At 41.6% G+C, this 23855-nt stretch overlaps 1 protein-coding gene across 1 annotated transcript; it reads right to left on the bottom strand.

Moving 5' to 3' along the window:
* Nucleotides 1-4139: 4139 nt before the first annotated feature.
* SRD5A3 (steroid 5 alpha-reductase 3) lies at nucleotides 4140-23594 on the bottom strand. Its single transcript, XM_074275553.1, is given in 6 exon segments — nucleotides 4140-5792; nucleotides 6907-7038; nucleotides 10364-10426; nucleotides 10429-10560; nucleotides 13389-13531; nucleotides 23359-23594. Coding segments are annotated over 6 exon segments (966 nt in total). The 3' UTR covers nucleotides 4140-5532.
* Between the last annotated feature and the right edge of the window lie 261 nt (nucleotides 23595-23855).

Raw genomic sequence — 23855 nt, 5'->3', positions numbered from 1 at the left:
TATTCAATAAATCTCACGATATCATCTTTAGACCTGATATATTTCTACCAAGGAGACTAAAACTAAAAATTCTTCAAATTTACAAATGATTTCAAGATTCCAGCATGGCAAGTGGTTAGAAACTTGGTCTCAGTAAGAAAACTTCAAAACATATTGGCTATCACTAACCAAGTCGCTCTCTTGAGGTTATATAGGTTATAGAGAAGGTACAGATCTGTACTTTGTAGAAGTTCCCTCAAAGAGGAATTCCAATATATATTAATATAACAAAGAAATCACAGGGTTAGTATCTATCCCCATGCATATCATAGTTTACAAAGCACTTTATCGCCTAAGCAAAAGGCAGCAAACACATAATGATTTTGCTCTTGGGAGAGAAAGGAAGCATACATAATTGTCTTTTTCCATCCCCCCCAAAAAACCTTTATTTAACTAGCATCAAGTTTGGGTTTTACAGGATCATATATCTTACCCCTTATCTTATCTATAAGAAAACTGAGACACAGAGAGTTAAGTGACTTGGCCAGAATCACAGAAGTAGCAAACATATGAATCTGGATTCTTTTGACTTTTGAATCTCAGATCTTTTGACTGATTTTAGGTCCACTCTTTCTACTGTACTATGCTATGTCCCCTAAGGCGGAAAGCCTTGCAAAGCAACAAAAATGTATTAAGGGCTGATTGTATGACAGGCATATATACTCATTCTGGATTCTGAATTTATTATACTTCTGGATTGACTCTAACTATTAATAATTATTCTGGAAGGTAGAGAAGATAATCAGTGAGAGAAGATAAATCAACAAGGATAAATGGTATGAAGATGAAGAGACAAAGAACTTAGCTTTTCACAAAGATTTTCTTTTTCCTTTTGGAACCTACAGAGGTTTTCAGGTGAAGAGGAAGGAGGACACCAAGGATTTTATGAAATTCACATGTCAAAAAGTCAGGGATCAGTAAAAAAAAAATAATAATAATAAGTTAAAAAAATAAAGAAATCATATGAACCAGAGGCACAGGGACCAAAGCTTAAGAAAAAAGTGTTTTTTGGTAAACGCTGAAAAGCAAATGTTATTCTTCTGGCTGTTTTCAGTTACATCCTTTCCTAAGAGACCTGAAGGAAGCATGGAGTTGGGCCCATCGTGCCGTATAGGCTTCTCAAGTTTCAGTAAGCATCCTTCATTCTCTTTCCCCAGCCTCAGACAATAGATGACCACAGTAGCTTCCGAGTAACTTCCTAGAACGCCCATCACTGGAAAATTGCTGACCATGCATGCTGCCAACATAAACCTTGGACTTATCTCATTTTTCATCTAAAGAAAACAAGTCAAGGCCCAGTGCTTCACCTCAGGGCACTCCACAGCAGCCTAAAGAAAACTTAGTTTTCTCTATACCTAGCCCTTAATTATACAGCTTTGTAAAAAGGTAGTGTCTATTGCCTGAGAACAAACCCAGTACTAACAAGCAGTGCACTCTCTCTAGCTAGATATGGGAAAACTGAGAAGATCTGTTGTATCTGAGAATGCCTCCTGCAGGAACATTTCTTTATTCCCTGATCCTTTAGTCTACCATTTCATTCTCCCAACGTCACAGGGAATCCGGGAAGTAGAAGCCCTTCCTTCTCAAGAGTGAACTGTACAACTATTTCAAAGTCTGATTCTTTTTGTTCAGCAAAACAACCGTTTGGCCATGTGTATATATATATATATATATATGTATGTATAGATATAGATATATAGATATATAGTATTTAATTTATATTCTAACATATTTAACATGTATTGGTTGACCTGCCATCTGGGGTGGGGGGTGGAGAAGGAGGAGAAAAATTGGAACAAATGGTTTGGCAATTGTCAATATTGTAAAATTACCCATGCAAATATCTGGTAAATAAAAACTATTAAAATAATTTTTAAAAAAGAGTGAACTATACAAGCTAATACCTACATATAATGGATATGCTGAAAAAACTTGGGACCCATATATTTCACTCCTCAAACATTGGGAGGAGGTGAAAATTTTTTCTCACGTCATCCCCCAAATAATGGGAGATATCTTTGTGGGCAAAGAATGTCTTATGCTTCTTTTGTATTTCCCATGATACTTACTGTAGAAATAGACCCTCAAAAACATCATTTGGCCATTTGAATTTTGCTCAAATTCCAGATTTCTGAGAAGAAATGCTTTTGCCACCTTTAAGAGAATGACATACTAGAGAGTACGTGGTACTTCTGGGGCCATGCCATAACCTTCTGGATACCTTCCTGTTGACTGAACACACACCAGTAAATACAATACTGAGGCAAGATATGTGGCTAAGGCAAAATTTGATGAGGCAGATCACAAGGGCTATAATTGCTAGCAATTGTTGAGCCTTCTGACAATAAAACAGAGCTTAAAATATAGTTACATTATTCCTTTAATTTTACGATGAGTTCTGTTACCTAAACATTAATAGTTGTCATTAAGTTGTGTATAAGAGGGTAAAAAAAGTTTATACAGGAAAAAAAAGAGATGTGGAGGAAAAGACAATCTGGAAAAAAAATGATTTTATTTTCATAGATCTATGAGCACCAGTAGACTGAATTAAATATAGAATATAACCTTTTCCCTAAGGGCCTGTTCTAATAGTTTATCATGATGTGATGAAGACCTTCGGCCCTCAAAAGCCATGCTGGCAGAGTCCAAGCTCTATGTATAACAAGCTAAAGAGTCTCCAAGAATGGGTCCAGAAAGCATGTCTTTCTGAGCTAAACAGAGAGACAAAATGCTTGAAGGCTGATCATTGTATACATTCTCGGGGGGGGGGGCGTGAGGGGGGGATAAAAAGGAAATAAAACAACTTATGAAATCATTTACTAGGGCTTGTGACCTGTATCAGCACAGGAGACTCCAAATGAAATTTTGGGTCCCAGAAGTACAGAGCACAATTAAGAGATAAGGTCAAACAAATTAAGTTTATTGGAAGCATCACTAGCATCCAAGGGTGAGGGCTACATGGGAAGTCACACCTGTGACTTCTCCTCAAGGTAAGCCACACAATATCATTCATGAGGTAGCACATTGTATCATACTGACAGATTGAGTTAATCCTCAGCGATGGAAGAACTCAAGACTTCACACCACTGGAAAGTTTCTACATGGCAGAGCAGGATCTTTGTGGAATCTTCCAAGAATCTGACAGCTTTCACTTAGACACAAAGGGCCGTTCATCATGAGTACGACAAGAACTCTGCCAAAGGTAACAAGTCAATGCCCGATGGCTGGCTCAGCTCTTTGTTCTGCCTAGCATCACAAAACTAGTTAAGAGGAGTCTTTCAAGCCCAGCCCTCATTGGGCTGTTATAGTTTCTATTCCCATATTAAATTGAAAAATGATTTCTAGAGCCAAGTCCTACTGACTCTGATTCTCTGATGTTTGGGATTACTTGTACCATGTGGGCTGAAATCAATAAGTGACTGTAACGTATTTGACGTTTCCAGAGAAGTTTCACTCTTCAACTATGTTAAAAATTCTCTTCTAACTTCTGAATAGTAACTAATGTGTTTCTCTGGAAAACTGGATTGCTAAACTTGGAGGAGAGACACCAAAGCTTATAGTACCACACTCGAATTTCATACAAGTTATATTTGGGGGTGGCGGAAACATGGATTGTGTTTGGGCCATCATGGTTTCTAATGAAGATTAAGGGAGAAAACAAGAGAGGAAAGCAGCTTCTGATGGTTTTTTTTTTTTGGGGGGGGGAGAGAAAAGTACTATGTAAGAAGGTAAAATGGCATTTATTGATTGAGGATAATGGTTTTGTGTTGCAAATATTCACCTGTGAGGGAGATGATGGGTTAGCTGAACCTTAACCTTTAGAAATCAAAGCAGCTCTTGAATAAACTCAAAAGGAACAATTCTTTTCTCCTTCCCCTTCCATTATCATCTATACCACCATCTCTAATTGGGTGGTGACATGGCTTATGCATATCACAGAACATATCTGATTTGGTTGAGATAAACACACAATTACAAGCAAGGATTAATCCTGAAAACTATCTCTGCAGGTATTTTGAAAATAAAGAGAGATTATTTTTTTTCAAAAAAAGAAATAAACATAGTATTTCCTATGCCGAAAATCAGAGGTAATCAGAGTGTTTTTGTAAGAATATATTTGATATTAAAGGATATATAAGAAAAACCTGAATCTGAAAAGAGGTCAACAACAGCTTCTGATTTATCTGCACTTCTAATAGGAGGAGAATGTTTTTGGATTTTCCATCATTATACCTCCAGCCAATGACAAAGATATTTGCTCTTTCAAGAGAATGTGGTTTTCATCTCTTTGTGCTTTTAAGCAAGATTATCATATGGGACCTTAACAAAAGGAATTTGAGTAAGAAGTAATATCTTAACCTACAAAGCAGAAAGTCTAGTGCTATATTCTTCATACTGCAGTGGAGGGCTGGACTATTTCTTCCTGTTTAGGGATCATTTGCTCATGCATCACAAATGATTATTTAACCAAGTCTGATGCTTAATTCTTAATGTTTATTGTTGTAAGTGTAAACATTATCCCTTTCCTACATAAATGTGTACATTTTCAGTCTGAGATAAGTCCAAAGGGAAATATCTTAAGTCTTTCAACAGTAAGGATCAATAACTCCTTTGTGGAGAGGCTAGTCAGCACGTCAGCATTTGTTTATACAGTGCTGCTTAAATGGCTAAATCCAATAGACTAGACCCTTCACATGGAAATCAACAAACCTGGGTCAATTAAACAATGACAATGAAAACCTCGTAGCATTATCTGCTACACAGAATTCATGATCACACAAGTTTAAGATGTTTTAGATTCTGAACTGTCAAAAAAGTTGTCCCATCACATGCAACCTGAAAACAGGATTTTCACTGAGGATTCAAGTTAGATTAGGAACCAAGCAAAGCTTCTATAGGTGCTTCCAACTTCTTGAAGCTTTTTGACAGTGGCTTGCCAAAGCACAAACTAGCTACAAAAAGCTTGTTTTCCCTGAAACCATCTGTAAGATTTTGGAGTATTTTGTTGTCTTCAGATATTAACAGAGTGCAAAAGATTGGAGGTATGTTTTTTGCTATACAGCCCAGTTGGTAACCCTCATGCTGAATATATCACTCATCCAGAGCCACAAGCCATCTTATTTCTTCTTCTTTTTCTTCTTCCTTTTTTTTCCCTCCAGAAGCATTTTAACAGTTCTTCACTAGTGTACTTTGGAAGTGACCTATAAACAGTCCCATATGTTGTAACTGATTTGTTTTCTAAGCACTAGGAACCTCATAGAAATATTATTTCTTGAAGTTTATCTCTGCTCATGAGGCTATTTTATCCATTCTGGTCTTCACATAAAAAAACCGGAAACAATATTTTTGGATATTTCTTCCCAGTACAACAAATCTTAGCAAAAAATGATTCTCTTTTCATGCCATTATCCCGGCCCTTTTGCTCTCAGGAATGTAAATCCTTTTGCTCAAAACTTGAAAAAGTTTTATTTTGTTATTAAGATGCAGACAATCTCAAAATAAAAATGGCACATAAGCCTTTCTGTGTTTTGGATAGGAGTCAAACTTGGTCAGGTAAAATTGGTGACTTAGAACAGCCGCCAACGCCTGGCTGAAGAGCACATATAATACCACAAGCCACCAGGTGAAATTGTAGAATCCAAAAGTGACAGCTAAGGACAGATAGATCATCAATTCTGCAAAATAATTAGGCCCCGAAACATATTCAAACCAGTCTCCAAAAGGAATTCTGTATTTAGAGTGAATGACCTTTCCTGAAATGAAAAAGACACAGAAATGAGGATGTTTTCTCAAGTAAGTTCATGCTCTCGAACACATGTAGTGATCCTTGTATCTGTATTGATCTGACCACCTATATGTAAAACACAGATCTTAATGCCAATTTCTATATAAAAAATTACTCAATTCAGAGAGGCAAAAGTGAAGAATCATAAAAGAATATCTAAAACAAAAGTTTGTGTTTAAAAGGGACATAATTAACTCTGTGGCTGAAAAAGATCCCAACTTAAAGCTATGACCCCAAACTTTATATACGTTTCTTGACAAAAAGCTGAGATTTTCCATGTTGAGGACAACTATAAAAACTATACAGAACTCTTCCCAAAAGGTGGGCAACAGGATAGTAATTTAGAATTATAGAATTTTGTTGCTTTTATTTTAAATATTTTAAATTATAAACTTAACAATTTCATTTGTACATTGCAATATAAAAGGAGCAAAAAAAGAGGACTGTATATGAAATTGTGAACTTGTTGAATTTTTTTAGTGTTTATTAAATTTTAAAATGGTAGTAATAAGACTGCCCTGCTTGTGCGCCTTTCTGAATTTCTATTTTTCTCCTCCATATTTTAATAGCTGCTCTTTTTTTTTTGAATCTCTATTACTACCCACTCATTCTTTGCATACCCTCCCGGAACCATTCCTTGTAACAAATGATCGTCAAACAAAACAAATCAACACATAAGCAGTTTCTGAAAAAGTGTTAGAATCCTTAAACATTAAAACTGGAAGGAAAAGAGATCCTATAATCTAAGGCTTCTTAAACTCTTTCCACTCATGACCTCTTTTCACTCGAGAAATTTTTATATGATCTTATATAGAAGTATGTCAAACAGGTTATAAAGTAAACATTCACTGATAACAAATCATACTTTCATGACCCTCCACATACAAGGCCTCATAAAGAGTTGTGATCTACAGTTTAAGAAGCTGGGCACTCAAGTCTATACCTTTCATTTACAGATGAGAAAACTGAGGCCTTGATAGGCAAAGGGATTTTTGCACTGTCATGTGGCTGATTAGTGAAAGAAAAAAAAAATTGTCTTCTGAAAATTAGCACTTATAGGCTGGAAACGGAAATAAGCTCACCTGAATCATTCTTCCTCATATTAGCCAAGATGACATGGCATCTGTGTTGATGGACAGATGACCAGATGTACATGATCATCCCCAGGATATGGAACCAGCGCGCTTGCATCAGCAGACCTTTCCCTACATAAACTGTGGGTGAGATGGTTACCTGATTAGCAAAATGCAGGTGACATCAGAAATTCAGAAAAACCTTGACTAGCTGACTCAGAGGTAGAACTCATGGATCTATCCTGTCAGTCTGATTTTCTCCTTAGGGATCTGGAAAGTCCATCCATCAAATGCAGATTCCCTTCCTTCTGTTCTCAGAGAAGGGATGGCTTTGCTGTCTATAAGCTGACAAATTCTGGAGCCACAGGCAGAAAATCCCACACTGTTAGGTATTTTTCTCCATCAGCACGCTCCAGGCCACGTTCCCTTTTGGAAATGGAATTCTGTATTCTACCCATTGCTGCTGCTTTCAATGATGCTATGATATATAAAGGTGTGGGATATTATTATTCCCACCTTGAAAAAATATAGTGACAGGATTATGATAGGAAAAGCTATGGGTTCTGTCTGCGTCATGAAACAAGTGTAAATGAAGCTCTGTTCAAAAGCCTTGTTTAAAGAGGATTCACTCTGTCCTAATGTCAGGAAAACATTTTCTAGAAAAATGGAGTGTAGTAATTTCTTCTGTATGTTACATAAACTTACTATGAAGATAAATCAAGTAACTGATGGGTCAAAAATGAGTTCTTTCACACATAATTAATGTGAATATATGTTTATCATGATCATACATGTGTAACCTATATCAGATTGCTCCCCAGATTATTAGGGAGGGGAGAGGGAAGAGAGGAGGGAAGAAGAAAAGGGGGAGGGAGAAAAATTTGAAACTCAAAATCTTGCAAAAATGAATGTTGAAAAGTTTAAAAATAAAGAAATAAAATAAAATAAAGAAATGAGTTATTCTCCAAACCAAAGCCTCCAAAATTACAGATATAAAAGTGAGCAGATACCTTTTGATTGAAGGGATCCTATTCCATAGTTACAGGAATCTTATGGATTAGAGAATCAGTTTTAGAGATGTCATTTAGTCTCTTATTTTATAGACAAGGGATCTGAACCCCAGAGATGAATGTCTCCCTCAATATCATCTTCAAATAGGACTTGGAGATATCTGGGAAAAAGAATCTCCAGGGGGAAAAAAATCTTCAAAATTGTGAAGAAGTCTAAAAATGTGAGATGGTAAATGGTACCATCTTCCTCCTAAAAGATTATCTTCCTCGGGGCTTGTAATCAGACAACAATGTTCCCAGAAACCTTCCCAGCAAGCAGATAAGATGGCAGAAAGCTTCAATTAACAGCAAGGGGATATTTACTAAATGATAATACCCTCCAGGGGTGGTGCTGGGATGGGAATGTATATATAGTACACAGATAAAGGTAATAAAGTAGGATGAAGGGAAAGAAAAGGTCCAAAGAGGAATACCAGAGCAACAAGCCTCAGGGGTGGCTGGCTGACAGTATTATTAGGGACCGGGCAAAGGGAAGGCTCAAGAAAAGTTATAGTGTCTAGTATCCAGCACTTGGTAAAAATGCCCACGAAAGCCCACATATGCCCACTTCTCCCTGGAGCTCTCATAAGAGAAGTTTGTAAAGGAATCTCCATGGAGAAGAAACACAATCTGCCCTGCAGCTTCCACAGAAAAAGTGACCATCCATCACTCAAAACATGAACACTTATTACATGCTGCCTCTGAGGCAGTCACTATGCTAGGGGCTGGGGAGTCAGGAAGCTGGAAGCTAAGAGCCACTAGCGCTTTGGGAAAAAAGGTGGCTGGCTCTGTTCACCAAGAATGTGTGAAAATCATGACATGAACTGAAAATGTGCAAAAAAAAAAAAAAAAAATTCTCAGCATGAAAAACACCACATCTCAGTTTAATTCAGGCTAATAGAACTTGGAATATTTTATTCTAAGGGTACTGATCTATCAGACGAATCTAGCTGAAATGATATGAGAAAATGGATATTGTACAAAGGGAGGAAGGAGGTTCAAAAATCATTTCAGAAGCTGCCTCAGAAGGCCTTTGGGGAAAATTTACTTAGGGAAGTAGAAATCAAACTGAACTACTGCTTAAATATTAGAAACACGGCAAATTCGATCTAAATTTGTATAGATGGGAGAAGGGTTGTTTTTAGGAATCAGTGGGAGAAAACAGATTCAGATTAGAGAGAAAACAGTGCTGCAGCTAGGGCTGTAATAAAAATTGACTTGCACTAAGACTGTTAATGAATTAGTTTGTAGAAAATGTTGAGCCCGAACACTGTCACTCTAACCCAATTTCTTACAGTTATGGATACCATTATTTGGAAATTAAAGGATGCATTGCTCCCTTAACAATCTGTTTTCAGGGAATGTACCTTATAGGGATTGCTTGGTACTTGCTGGGAAGTGTTGTGTCAAGACAAAGTTTATGGACAGAGTTTAAAATTGAAATGCATAATTCATGATCTCACTTTTTCACGAAATCAGTGGTTCTTAACCCTTTTTGTTTCATGGCCCTCTGGATCCCTTCTCAGAATAATAATTTTTTTTTAATAATAGCTTTTAATTTTCAAAATACATGCAAAGATAGTTTTTAACATTCATCCTTGCAAAACCTTGTGTTCCAAAATTTTCTCCCAACCTTCCTCCCACCCCCTTCTTCCTTAAACATGTGCAATTCTTCTATAAATATTTCCACAAGAATAATTTTTTGAGGAAATTGAGGAAAGCAATTTCAGTTAGAAGTTCATGAAAATAAAGATGTAGTTTTTTCCAAGCCCATTTATTCTCCCATCCAAGTTTACTGTCTTCTAGATCTGTGAGATCTCTGGAATTTCTGAATGCCAAGTCAAGAGCCCCTGCTCTAAATATAAGGAAAGTTATTATGCTGTTTCAGCTTCAATTTCATAATACCCCTTTCCTCCTTTTTTTGGCCATCCCACTAAATAGCTTGGTGCTTGTCACGGGAGAAGATGCTAAGTTAGTGTCTCTCTGGGTACCTGATCCTGCCCTTACAGAACAGGAGAATGTTTTGTTATTTGACAAAGGGATTTTTCCCACTGTAAACCTGTAAGCGAATAAATCATTCCCATGGCAAGAGAGTCAAGAGCCATATTGTAGCAGCCTGGGCAGAGGCAGTAGCTGGGCCAGGGAAAGATATCCGTGGTTCCGTCTCAGCTGTGCTCTCTGAGGACCACTCCCTCACTGAAGAAGTAAAATCTCATTTTTGCTGCTTGGACTTATAAAGGTTTCTCTGCACTTGTCGCTAACTTTCCCATCGGATCCAAGCCCTCCCACACCCAGGGAAGTGTATCCTCCAACTTTCGAGTTTCCCATAATGCCCAACATGGCCCGATTCTGCCCCAAATGACGTAGTCAACAAATCCCAGAGACAGACAGAGAGATGGAGCAGGGGAAGCTCTCACCGTTTCTGCCGTCGACAGGCACTTGGCTCAGCACAGTTAAGCCAATAATCACATAGTAAGAGATCCAAAGCCGTACTGAACCACGTGGATCACGCTCCCAGAGAAGACGCTGACGAAGAGGCACTCGAAGAGCCTTCGCACGCTGTGGAGCCACAGGAACACCAGGACCAGGAAGGCGGACAGCACCAGCTCATCCCCTGCAGGAAAAGCACGGCACCTCAGCCTGTTTTCCCCAGGCTAACCTTCAAAGCCATCTTGCCACTGTCAACACACAACCCTACAACCAGGGACTGGCAATGATTTGGCAACAGCTTAGCTCTGTTTCCCTAAAAGCCAGTTTAGTATACCTCCTTATCTTTACAGAGCCACACTCAGGGCCCAGAGGTTTTTTTCCTAGATTTTATCACTGGTTAATCAAGTCCTGGGATGGGAAGCCTGGTCTCCTGACAGCTTCTTCTGGCTGCTCGCTGGCTCCATGCAGAAAGCACCAGGCTTGGGAGGGGGAACATCTGAGTTCAAATCCAGCTTCAGACTCTTATAGCTGGTGACCCTAGACAAGTCACTCAATTACACCTGCTTTGGTTTCCTCATCTATAAAATGAGGATAATACGGATAATAAGACCACCTACCGCGCAGGGTCTTTGTGAGATCATTTGAGATATTTATCAAACGGTAGGACAGGGCCTGGCACAAGCGGGCCCTGCAGAAATGGTTGCAACTGATCATTTTAAGCATTCTATCACAGCCAGGCTATGGACTGGGCTTCCTGAGCCGTGTGGAAGGGACGCAGAAGTCAGATAAAAATGGCCTGAGAGACAAGGGAAGAAGGGGAGGCTTCTCTATATCAGAGGGCTGAGATCCGCTTATGCTTCCTCACACTTTCAGGCACCAGGACTAGGTTTGGTGGGCTGAAAGGGCCTTACAGACCAAGGGCCTTAGTCCAGGGACAATGGGAAAGCAGAAGTCACTGGAGAGAAACAGAGACAGAGAGAGATAGAGACAGAGAGAGAGAGAGAGAGAGACAGAGAGAAACAGACACACACACACACACACACACACACACACACACACACACACACACACACACATGGAGACAGAGAGAGAGAGACATAGAAAGAAAGAGAAAAAGAGAGGGGGGAGGGAGGGAGGGAAAGAGGAAGGGAGAGAGAGTCCTAGAGAGACACAGACAGAGCCACAAGGGGAGATAGAGCTCCTAACCAGGCCAGAGCAGGGAGACCCATGTGACAGAAAAGCTGATCAAAGGAGAGAGCCTGCTCTGGACCGGCTCCCCTCTCCCTCCAAGGGCCACCAATGGCTCTGTCAGACACACATACACACAGATAGAGTCACATAGAGATACAGGTACACAGAGAGAGACACACAGACAGAGACACAGAGAGACAGAGAAAGTTACATAGAGATACAGGTATGCAGAGACACACAGAGAGACACAGTCGCCCATCCAGACCCCCCCCCCCCAGTTGTCATTCTTTCGGAATAATCCAAAATGAAAACCTGAACTGCCCCCTCTCAGCTCCAGGGCAATTCCACAAAGTCCTGAGAGGTGCTTGTCTAGAAGAGCAGAAATGCTAGATCCTTCTTTCCTTTCATGAAGGGCCCGAGTTTGGTCCCCCAGGCCTCCTCCTTGGTAACAAGTTCTCCCCGTTTAACGGCAGAGCTCTTGTTCCTCAGGAAGGTGTGAGAGGGGTTAGCAGCTGGTTATCAGAAGAGATTTTCTTCACTGGGGTTCATTTTTGGTTTAGGTCGGTTGTTGTTTTCCCCTTTTACTTCTCCATTTTAAAAGTTGGAGCTAATGTGAAGAGGGTATTTTGTAATTGGCTAAAAATTAAGCAGGATTACTATTTTGCCGCAACCTCTCTGCATAACAGTTTTATTTTTTTCTTCCTAAAGTTTTGTACCAACTTTTCCAGCAAACCTCATCAAAGTCCGGGGCTTCATGCTAATAATTTTGTGGCACTATTTCCCAGTACCATTAAAAGAAGGGGAAAACGTTTTTTCTTTTCAGAAGTGGATGGCTTCCCTGAGGCTCCATGAATCCTGCTCTCCTTGATGTGTGGATCCTGGCTCATGGAACAGACCACATCCCTGCACAGCCTTACAAGCTACATAGAGAGAGAGCGGGGCACAGCACTTGCCTCAACATCAGGAAAGAAAGTTCAAAACCTTGGATCTCATGAGAGGATTAAAAGCCCTTCACTCCTTTCTGTAATTTATTTTTATCTTTTTTCTTCTGCCTTTCATTCTAAGGCTTGTAATAATAAAAATAATCTTGTTATTTAGTCATTTTCAGTCATGTTTGACTCTGTGATCCCTTTTGAGATTTTCTTGGCAAATATCCTGGAATGGTTTGCCAATTTCTTTCTCCAGCTCATTTTACAGATGGGGAAATTGAGGCAGAGTTAAGGGACAAAATAACTGTCTGAGACCTGGTTTGAACTATTTGGTCTTCTCCACTGCAGGCCTGGTGATTCAGCCACTGTCCCACCTACCTGTCCTAATAACAATAATATAATAGCTAACATTTTCATACAACAGTTCTAGGTTTGCAAAATACTTTTTAAAAATTTATTTTTAAAAACTGTTTTTTCCATAGTATTTTATTTTTCCAAATACATGTAAAGATAGTTTTCAACATTCATTTTTGTGTTCTAAATTTTTCTGCCCTCCTCTCTTACCCCAAGACAGCAAGCAATCTGATATAGGTTAAATATGTGCAATCCAGAGCACTTTTCATATGATCCTGTTCTCACAACAACTCTGAAGGAGATGCTACTCCACGTTACAGGTAAACTGAGACTGAGAGATTAACTGATTTGCCCAGGCTCTCATAGCCAGTAGTATCAGAGACAGAATCCAACCCTACAACCCTACAATCCCCACCAGGCTGGGGGAAAGGCTAGATTTTTACATCTCTATAAAATGCTACGAGCAATTCTTGCTAACTTGACATTATCAAAACGGGATGAATGTTTGGAACTGGGGAGGCAGGCGGTGGAAGCTTACCTTGCATTTGTGAAGCCCCAAGTTTTCGGAGCAAATCCTGAAGCCATCCTGGAAAGGGCGTTCCTAGGAACAGGGCTTGGATAAGGCAGAGAAGCAAGAAGCCATTCCACACCACTGAAATGATATAGAAATGGAAAAACCACCTGTAGAAACAACAGAACATGGCTTAAGTCAAGGGCCTTAGGGCTAAGTCAGCCCAAGTCTGATGCTTTTAAAGACTCGAATTAAAGCCATTGCCAATGGACTTTGGGAATAAGCAGAAGACCTCCAGGGACTGACTTGCAAAGTTCAATAAGAACACAAGCTTAGCAACATTGACATGCAAGTTCAACCAGAACCACTTCTTATCTCTCAATGGCTCCCTGAAAGGGGTTCACTGAAGCTCCAGAGATGGGCCACAATGGTCCTTGGAAAAATCAACATTTTGTCCTTCAAGGTCAAATGTTGATGGGAACTTCTCCCTACGACAATAACAGGTACATAATGGTTTCCAAAGGTTTTTCAAATCTTGTATAAATTCTTCAGCTCCATACCTGGGGAGCTGATTAACGCTATTCATCTAGAGAGATTGAATTATTCAGCTCTAGGTTCCAGGGGTTTTACTTGAAGGCAGCTAGAGGGTCCCACAGAGCCCAAAGACTCATCTTTCTGAGTTAAAATCTGGCCTTAGACACTTACCAACTGTGTGGCTCTGGACAAGTCACTTCACCCTGCTTGCCTCAGTTTCCTCATTTATAAAATAAGCTAGAGATGGAACTGGCAAAGAATTTTCCCAAGAAGCCAATTGTTTCCTTTTCGGTTGTTGTTGAATTTTTGAAAATAGTATTTGATTTTCCCCAATATATACAAAGATAGTTTTCAATATTTACCTTTTTTAAAATTATAGCTGACAAAACATATGCATGGGTAATTTTTCAACATTGACCCTTGCAAAACCTTCTGTTCCAACTTTTCCCCTCCTTCCCCCCATCCCTTCCCCTAGATGGCAGGCAGTCCCATACATGTTAAATATGTTAAAATATATGTTAAATCCAATATAGGTATACATATTATATATAGTTACCTTAAAAATTGGATTTAGAAAGAAGGTAAAAATAACTTGGGAAGAAAAACAAAAATGCAACCAGAGAATAACAGAAAAAGTGGAAATGCTATGTTGTGTTCCACACTCATTTCCCAGTGTTCTTTCATTGGGTGTAGCTGGTTCTTGGTCATTACTGATCAATTGGAACTGATTTGGATCCTCTCATTGCTGAAGAGAGCCTCGTCCATCAGGATTGAGCCTCATGTCTATTGTTTCAACAATACTTTGTTGTTTGCAAAACCTTGTGTTCCAAATTTTTCTCCCTCCTTCCCTCATCCCCTCCCCCAGACAGCAAGCAATCCAATACAGCTTAAACATGTGTAATTCTTTTAAACATATTTCTATATACATCATGCTACGCAAGAGAACTCGGATGAAAAGGGGAAAAATGAGAAAGAAAAAAACAAGCAAGCAAACACCACCACAAAGATGAAAGTACTAGGTTATGATCCGTATTCAGTCTCCATAATTCTCTCTCTGGGGGCAGATGGCTCTCTCCATCACAAGTCTTTTGGAATTGTGGTCCATCAGAGTTGCTCATCACATAATCTTTTTGTTGCTGGCTGGGTACAGTGTCCTCTTGGTTCTGCTCACTTCAATCAGCATTAGACATACAAGTCTTTCCAAGCTTTAGAAGCCACTTATTTCAACATGTTCCATTTATACCCCGGAATAAGACTTTCATTTATGGATTAAGGTAGTCTTACATTAACATACTGCAGTTGTTCCTAATCTCTACTGCCTAGCTAGCAGTCCCAATAGAAAAGGATTGGTTTTCTTCACAGTCTCCCATGTACTTTTTTTTTTTTTTTTTTAAATGCAACTGGGGTTAAGTGACCTGCCCAGGGTCACACAGCTAGTGTGTGTTGGAGGCCAATTTGAACTCTGGTTCTCCTGATTTTGGGGCTGGTGTTCCCGCTCTGCCCCCCAATACTTCTTAATACTCACAAACGTGTTGCCCCCTTAGACTTCATCCTTACTTCCTCCTGGCACACACTGGCTTCTGTGGCAGTAATCCGGATTCTTCTAGCACCTTCTAGCATGCTCTCTCTCTCTCTCTCTCTCTCTCTCTCTCTCTCTCTCTCTCTCTCTCTCTCTCTCTCTCTCTCTGTCTCTCTCTCTCTCTCTCTCTCTCTCTCTCTCACACACACACACACACACACACACACACACACACACACACACACACACACACACACACACCATTTCAGGAGCGCTTCATGAGTGTTGCTAAAATGCCTCAATTAGCAGTTTGCCCCAATCAGTGGAGTTTTGGTATTAATATTAAAAAAAAATTGTGAATACAAAATAGGGGTGTAAGGGAAGGTAGGTTTACAGAACTCTGGAGTGGACTGTATGCAGAATGCAAAATTACAAGTTCTATCTTTATCTGCATATTTTTAAAACCTCTGAATGCTGGGGGGGGGTCTCAGGCACTGACCCAAGTCAATAAAATCTCAATAAAAAACTCACCCCCCCTCTTATGTTTCCTGCTTTTATGACCCTAAATAAGTCACTTTGCCAGTCTGGGTTTGCAAAATAAGGTGGAGGAGGATATATGACCCAGCTGATCTCTCAGGGCCCCTCTTTGCTGCTGAGCAGTTATCTGAGTTCAAAGTTAAAACAACAACAACAAAAAAATACCAAACCTAAAGGAAATCACCGTGAAATCAACTTTCTACACCTTCGGCACAAATCTGGATGATGGAGTTTCAAAACCGTGCAATTGAATTGCTTCATCTATAGCAGATGTCTCCAAAAACTATAAGGTAATGGCGCTTTAAAAAGTCAAATCTCCGGCAGCTAAAAAGAAATTTGTAAGCAAAGAATCCACAACAGCTCTTGTGCAAACATAATGAAGGTATTCTGTTTATTTGAGCTTTAATTCTCAAACCAGTTCAAATGCTATTTAAGTGGTCAATGTGCTCCACAAAGGGGGAAAAAGTGACTTTGCCCTTGCCACTATCAATCTCTGACTCAATTTAAGTATTAATAGTAAATTTTCTGAAAGAAGAAAACTATGATCCTGAATGGGAAGATGATGACAATTAGCTAATCCACTCAGACCTAAATAATCTGTTCAGACTGCAGGAAGTTCAAAAGCTTCGATTTCATGGGTGCTCCACTAATACATCCCCAGTTGAAGTAGAGTTCCTAAGTTGCTGTGCCTAAAAATGAAGGGATGCTGGCTTATCTTCTGGCTTCTCCAGGCTTAGCCACGCTGGTCCTTGAAACAGACACTATTTCTTCCAGGGTCTCATTAAAACTTTTTCCTATCTTCACAGAAACCAAGTTGACAGAGACCTCAGAGATCATGGAGTTTCATGTCAATCTGAAGGAGAACTCCCTTTCTAGCACACCTGAGAATGGTCCAAACTTTAATGATGGGGAACCCAGCCCCTCCCAAGTTAGCAGCCTTTATGTGTTTGGAAGTTTCCCCTCAATTCATACCTAGATCAGCTTGTCTGCACCTTCCACGTCGGGTTGCCAGCTCTGCTCCTGGAGTCATCCCTTCTGCTCTGAGAAAGTTTTCCAAAATATTTAAAGCTATTAAGTCTCTATCAAGTCTCACCCTCAAACTAAATCCTTATTTTTTCCAGGCTACAGAACCTAAATTCGGTCAACTGATTTTCATATGATTTGATCTCAAGGCCCCCCACCTATATTCCACCTCATCTTACAATGGGTTCTTCTAAACAGAATACAATCCTGCACAGGTGGTCTGGTCAGGGCCTCTTCCCGTAGCCTAGAATGAGCATCTTTTCTGCTGTTTTCAATGGACAAGGGATAGCCCTGATTATGACCCTAGCCACATTCAAGCACCATGAGGCCAGGGGAAGAGAACAGAGTGAGACCCCCGAAGGAGGAGAAGACTCCCATGCCAACAGTAACTTGGACATGTCTTTTTCAGTTCTCTGTGAAATGAAGGGGACGGAGCGGGTGATCTACAAAGTCCCTGATCCAAATCAAGTCCCGTGGATTAAGCAATGACTTTTCTCTAACTCAGACGATTGTGATTAGTTAATGTCATAGACCCTGGAGAGTGCTCGGGCTATTACTGTCCTATCCAAAAGCAGCTGTTCTGCTGGACCTTGTGCACAACCCATCAGTAAGCAGTTATGAACGCCCGGGTGCCAAGCACTGGGCCAAGCAAGTAAAGGAAAAAGGCAGTCCCTGCATTCTCAGCTTACAACAGGAAGGGGGAAACTTTGCTCTGTCAGACTCTTCATTACTCCATGGCCCATCGCACACCCTGAGGCTTTCTTGGCAAAGTCTCTGGGCATCTCCTCTTGTGGATTAAGGTTAAGTACAGTCACACAGCTTGGTGTTGAGGTTTGAACTCAAGGCTTCCTGAAGGCTCTATCCTCTGAGACATCTACCTGCTTCCAGTGAGAGAAAGACAACATGTAAAAAGGAAGAGGGGTGGGAAATGATGATACCCAGAAGAGCCCACCGGGTGCAAAAAGGGAGGCTCTGGGAGAAGCTCTTCTGCTCCCCCTCTCTGGGACCTGGGTCCCAGGCAACTGCCCCTGAACACTATGCCCAGATTAAGCAGGTGCGATTACCTGGGAGTCACACCTCTCCAGTCAGAGAAAGGGCCCCTGGCCAGGGGCAGTAAGCAGCTACAGATTCAGAGAGTCGATGGGAGCTTGCAGATGATGAACTCCGTGATGGAATGAAGAACTAGCCTCGAAATCTGTCCATGGGGCGCTGCAGCGACTCAAGGACCAATCCACTATGGGAATATCTATATATTTTTTTGTTTTGTTTTGTTTTTGTTTTTTTGTTTTTCCTGAGGCTGGGGTTAAGTGACTTGCCGAGGGTCCTACAGCTAGGAAGTATTAAATATTTGAGACCAGATTTGAACTCGAGTCCTCCTGAATTCAGGGCTAGTGCTCTATCCACTGCGCCACCTAGCTGCCCCAGGAATATCTATTTGAGCCAGAAAGATCTCAAGGGTCATTCAGTTCATACTCCCTCATTTTAGTGATGGGAAAATGGAGGCAAAGAGGAATTAAATAACATGCCCAAAGTCCAGAAGGCAGCAAGTGGTGCTGTTTCCTCCATAACCCAGGTGTTCTGTCCATTTGGTGACCCTCTGGAGTGATCTACCATTTTCTTTTCCAGCTCATTTTACAGATGAGGAAACTAAGGCAGACAGGGTGAAGTCAGGCCTGGCACTCTATCCCCTGGGGTGCCAGTACAGCTAGCGCCCAATCATAAGGACACTGGTTAGAGCGTTGTCATTGACAAATCACCCTGTCTGCCTCAGTTTCCCCAACTGTAAAATGGGAAATAAGTGCTAACTTCCCAGGATAGTGGTGAGAATCATGTTGTCTCCTTTATTAGATTGTGGGCTCCTTGAGGAGCCTTTTGCCTCTTTCTGTATCTCCATTGCTTGATACCCTGCCTGGAACACAGTAGGTGCTTAATAAATGTTTGCTGATTGATCGCTTCATAAAGTGTCTGGTATATAATAGGTGTTTAGCAAGTGCTTTGTTCTTTCCTCCACCTGGAGTTCTCATTCCTGGCAGAAAGAATTAAGTTTATTCACTTGCATTCTTCTGGAATGATAAATGATGGGCTCAGAGTTTAGAGAAGCCCAGAAGAAGAAGGTTCCTGCTCCCATGGCTGACAGGCCCTTTCCCTCCAATCCTTCTCCTCCCGATGAACAAAGTGCCTAGCTGATCCTTTTGCTTTTAATTTATAAAAATAATATAGATGCAGTACATCATAATCAAATTGGGTTTTCAACTTCCTTCTCATGAAACACATCATTCATTGTTTAATCGGATCTACCCTATTATCTTCACTGACAATACAAAAAGAGAAGTATTGTTTAGACTTCGGGAAAAAAACAATAGCCAAGACATATCCAGGTAAGTTCCGCCCCAAAACTCCGGAGGAAGTCCTCTAGTATTTCAAAATTTAGTGGAAAGACAAGAAATTACTAGAAGCCTAAAGAGAATCACCAGTTAATAATAACAAGGAATAAGGGAAAGTCACTTAAATCCTTGGGCCAATAAATCGTTTAACCTCTGGGCCTGGTGATCTGTAAGAGTACATTCAGTGTAAACCCTAGAATGTCTCAATTATTTTATTTTATTTTATTTTTGCTGTGGCAATTGGAGTTAAGTGACTTGCCCAGTTGAGGCCACATTTGAACTCGGGTCCTCCTGAATTCAGGGCTGGTGCTCTATCACTGCGCCACCTAGCTGATCCAAATGTTTCAATTTTTTAGCTTACCATATGACAAAGATGAGCACTGGTGGCTGTTTCCCTGTTCCAGGGTAGGACCCGGAGAAATCTGTGATAAATGTGGTACATCAATGAAGGAAAAGCCTGTAATTTCATCAGGATGGTGTCTCTCTAAAGATGGTTTGTGATTCAGTGACACACTTAGGGTTATAGCACTAGTGTGGAGACAGATGTGACATCAAGTCTTCTTGTCCTCCAGTGCACTTTATTCGTTGTGTCACAGCACCCTTTATCAAATACTGTGCATGTTTATCCAAAAAAGAATAATTAAATGAGATTCAACATCCTGCAAGGAGCAATTTCTCCTTTTCCATTTTATGACAAAGCAGAAATAGTGATAGTATGGGGTGGGAAAAAAAAATCAGAAGGGAGAGCAAAGATCAATTCTGACTAAAACCAGAATGAGAGAAAATTCCCAGTTAGGAGATTCTCTGGCAGACATAAATTGTAACCCCTTTCACTTAATGATGGGGATAATCTCAGAAAGTTAAGATTTAGTTGGGGCAAGTTTTGCCTTCACTTTATAAAGTTTTTATTCTTTATTCTCTTTTTCTCTTGTCAAAAAAACTGCCACCATCAACTCACACCAATATACAGGATCACTGATTTAGAGGTGTAAGGGACCTTTGGAGCCATCTGGTCTAATCTCATTCTGCAGATGAGGAAGCAGGCTCTGAGCGGGCACGTGATTTTTTTCCCCTTCCTTTTAAAAAAAATTTAATGGCATTTTATTTTTCCTAATACATATAAAGATAGTTTCCAACATTCGCTTTTGCAAAACCTTGTATTCCAAATTTTTTCCCTCTCTTTTATTCTTTCTCCCTCCCCCAAGACAGCAAGCAATCTGATCTAAATTAAGCAGGACACATGATTTCTTAAAGTCATTGGGCAGTACACCATCTCAGGGCCTGGGACAAAGTTCTGGGCTCTTTCCACAAATCCCATGGTGCTCCTCCACCAGTCAGAACACAGTGATTATTTACATTTCAGAAGTCTGGTTAGCCTTTCTGCCACAGAAGATAAATTAGATTGCTTTGGGATTATGTTTTTCTGGCATCAAAAAGCCTCCACATTCTTCTCTCTTAAATGCTAAATATAAATCCAGTCTCAGCTGTACCCTGGACCTTACATTTTTTGAAAAGTGAAAACTTAATTAAAACTATCCTCCTTCAAATCTCTGATTCAGAGAATTGTTCCTGATAAGATTTAATTTTTAGCAATTCAGTTTTATCCCTCAAGAAAAGCATGAGTGCTATTGGGACATGCTGAAAACCCGATATTCCAAATGGCATCAGAGGCATTTTAGAGATGGAAGAGGTGGAGTTCCTGTACCTTGGGAAAAACTACCCAAATGTGCTGTCGCTTAACCAACCAGGTCTGACAGACACTAGAGGGGGAAAAAAAAGATGCGGATCTTATTCAAGATAATGTTGAGTATGGGGCAGCTAGGTGGCGCAGTGATAGAGCACCAGCCCTGGAGTCAGGAGTTCAAATCTGATCTCAGACACTTAAGCTGTGTGACTGAATTGCCTCAGGAAAACAAAAAACAAATAAAAAAAGATAATGTTGAGTAAATTTTTATCAAATATTTGATTACATGCCATCAGGGTGGGGAGAAGGGGGGGATGGGAACACAAAGCTTTTTAAGGGTCAAAGTTGAAAAATTATTCTTGCATGTTTTGGAAAAAAAGATAAGATTGAATGCCAATAGAATTGATGCTCTTCTAATGTGGCTTCTTCCTACCTAAATTTTAGGTCATTCAACTTTGTAATTCACTGCTCTGGGACCTGCTGTCCCGATCAGGGGAAGTGTATAGGGAGCTGGGACTGGAGTCAAAAAGACCTGAGTCCAAATCCAGTCTCAGATAAGGCCCTAGTCAAGCTACTTAATTTCTCTGCCTCAGTTTCCCAAACGATAAAATGGGGATTGTTATGCCACAGTTCTCTTTTATTGGCCTGACTCAGTTTCTCAGCGTTCTGCCTCAGTTTATAATTGTCCAGCAAAACCTCCCCTCCCTCTTTATGAAATACTTGATAAGGATAAAAGAGCTCATGTTTTAGAATATCAGAATGCTTCTCCCCATCTCAAGTTATGGGAATATCAAGATACCTCCCCATTACATCATCCCCCTCTCAGTAGCTCACCCCGCCCGGTCAGAGTCCGGCTCTCAGCACCCTGACTCCGCCCCCTCACTCTACCCCCTCAGTCTGGGCCACGGGTACATTGAGAACTCGCATGGTTTGCTGGATTCTATAATCTCATTCCGCCCTGGGACCAAACCTTGGATCCGCTGGTCCCAGGAAATCTCTCCCTTTCAAATAAAATATTAAATACTCTCTGATCTCTAGCTTGCCTCAGTTTCTCCAGCATTACAGGATAACAGTATCTTCTACCTCCCAGGGTTCTCATAGTCTCAAATGAGGTGTGGAAAGCCTTTAGCAGCGTCTGGCACACAGCAGGTACTTAATAAATGCTTCTTCCTCCCCCTCCTTCCCTATTAGTGTCAGACACTTCCTGCCCCCAAGTCTTGCCATTCTCCTCCAGCTTCTGGAACAGTCTGTGGGTGTGTCTGCTGACTCATACCAGTCACTTTTCACCGAGCCCTCCCTTCCTCCCCTACCTGGAGGAGAGTTTCCGGGGACAATTTATACAGTAACAGCCTCAGAGTAACAGTAACAGTTCAATAACAAGTCACGATTCTCGAGGACCAGTGAGGAAGAACTGCACAGGTCGAACAGATTGGATTACTCACGGTCCAGGGGAAGGGGTTGGGAGAAAGGGAGATTAAAATTGGGAAGGTTTTGCAAGGGTGATGTTGAAAACGACCTTTACATATATTTTGAAAAGAAACCGGTTTGCTAAGTGGCGCAGTGGCTAGCGCACCGGCCCTGCTGTCAGGAGGAGCTGAGTTCAAATCCAGCCTCAGACATTTACACTTCCGGTGTGCAAGTCACTTAACCTTAATTCCCTCCTCAGCAAAAAAAAAAAAAAAAAAAAAAAAAAAAAAAAAAGCAAGCCATTCTTTTCGACAGCGCGCTGATTCCGGCCATTCGAGGTCTCGTGCTGGAGAGCCATCTGCACCCAGAGAGAGAGGCCCGTGGGGGCCGAGTGTGGATCACAACACAGTTTTCACTCGTTTTGTTGTTGTTTGCTTGCTTTTTTTTCTCAATTTTTCCCTTTTTGATCTGATTTCTCTTGTGGAAATATGTAAGGAAGAACTGCACGTGTTTAACTTATACTAGATTACTTGCTGTCTAGGGGAGGGGGGGAGGGGGGAAGGAAGGAGCAAAATTTGGAGCACAAATCTTGAGAACGATCTTCGCACGTATTTGGAAATACACAAAGCTATTATTTTAAAATATATTGTTTAAAAAGCAGACAAAACCCCACTTTCCCAGTGAAACTTTGGTTTAATGTCAAACGAGGCTGCAAGGTCTGGGTCAGCGGCTTCGCCCCCGGGCCCACGCTGCCGAACGCGGGGCCGGGCCCCGCCCCTCCACGCCCGGCTCCCTCCCCGGGCCTGCCCTCTGCTGCCCCCTGCCGGCCGCGCGCAGCAGCCTTCTCGCGTCGGGCCCAGGCAGCGCCGGGAGCGAGCCTGGCAGCGCGGACCAACGCTACTTAGTTACCTCTTGGGGACGTCGAAGACCTGGTAGGAGCTGGGGCGCTGCTGTCCCACGTTCTTGGTCTTGCCGTAGCGGACCAGGTCCTGGAAGAAGGTGGACAGAGCCAGGGGCCCTCGGGGGAAGACGCTGGGCGGCGCGGTCTGCAGCAGCAGGGCCAGGAGGAAGGTGCAGGCCAGGATCAGCCACAGGGCGCCCAGGGGAGAGAGCCGCAGGAGCGCGGCGCCCAGCCAGGGCACCATGGCCAGCGCCGCCGTCCGCGCGCAAGGCTGCCTGCAGCGCCCGTACGTCCCTCCGCACGTCTCCGGCCCCGCGGACTCCCGGCCTCGGCACGCGTGTGACGCGCCACGCGGGGCGGAGACTCGGGGACCTTGTCCCGCCCCGCTGGGATAGCGGTCCTGAGCCCTGCGCGCTGCGGCCGTGGTCTCGGGGCTTCCCCCGAGGGATGAGCCTTCCCTCCCGAGGACACTCACGCCTCGCCCTCCGGGATCCTCCCACGCGCA

The sequence above is a fragment of the Sminthopsis crassicaudata genome, chromosome 6 (genome assembly GCF_048593235.1).
Source record: "Sminthopsis crassicaudata isolate SCR6 chromosome 6, ASM4859323v1, whole genome shotgun sequence".
NCBI classification, from domain to species: domain Eukaryota; kingdom Metazoa; phylum Chordata; class Mammalia; order Dasyuromorphia; family Dasyuridae; genus Sminthopsis; species Sminthopsis crassicaudata.
This window is presented reverse-complemented; position numbering and strand designations above follow the sequence as displayed.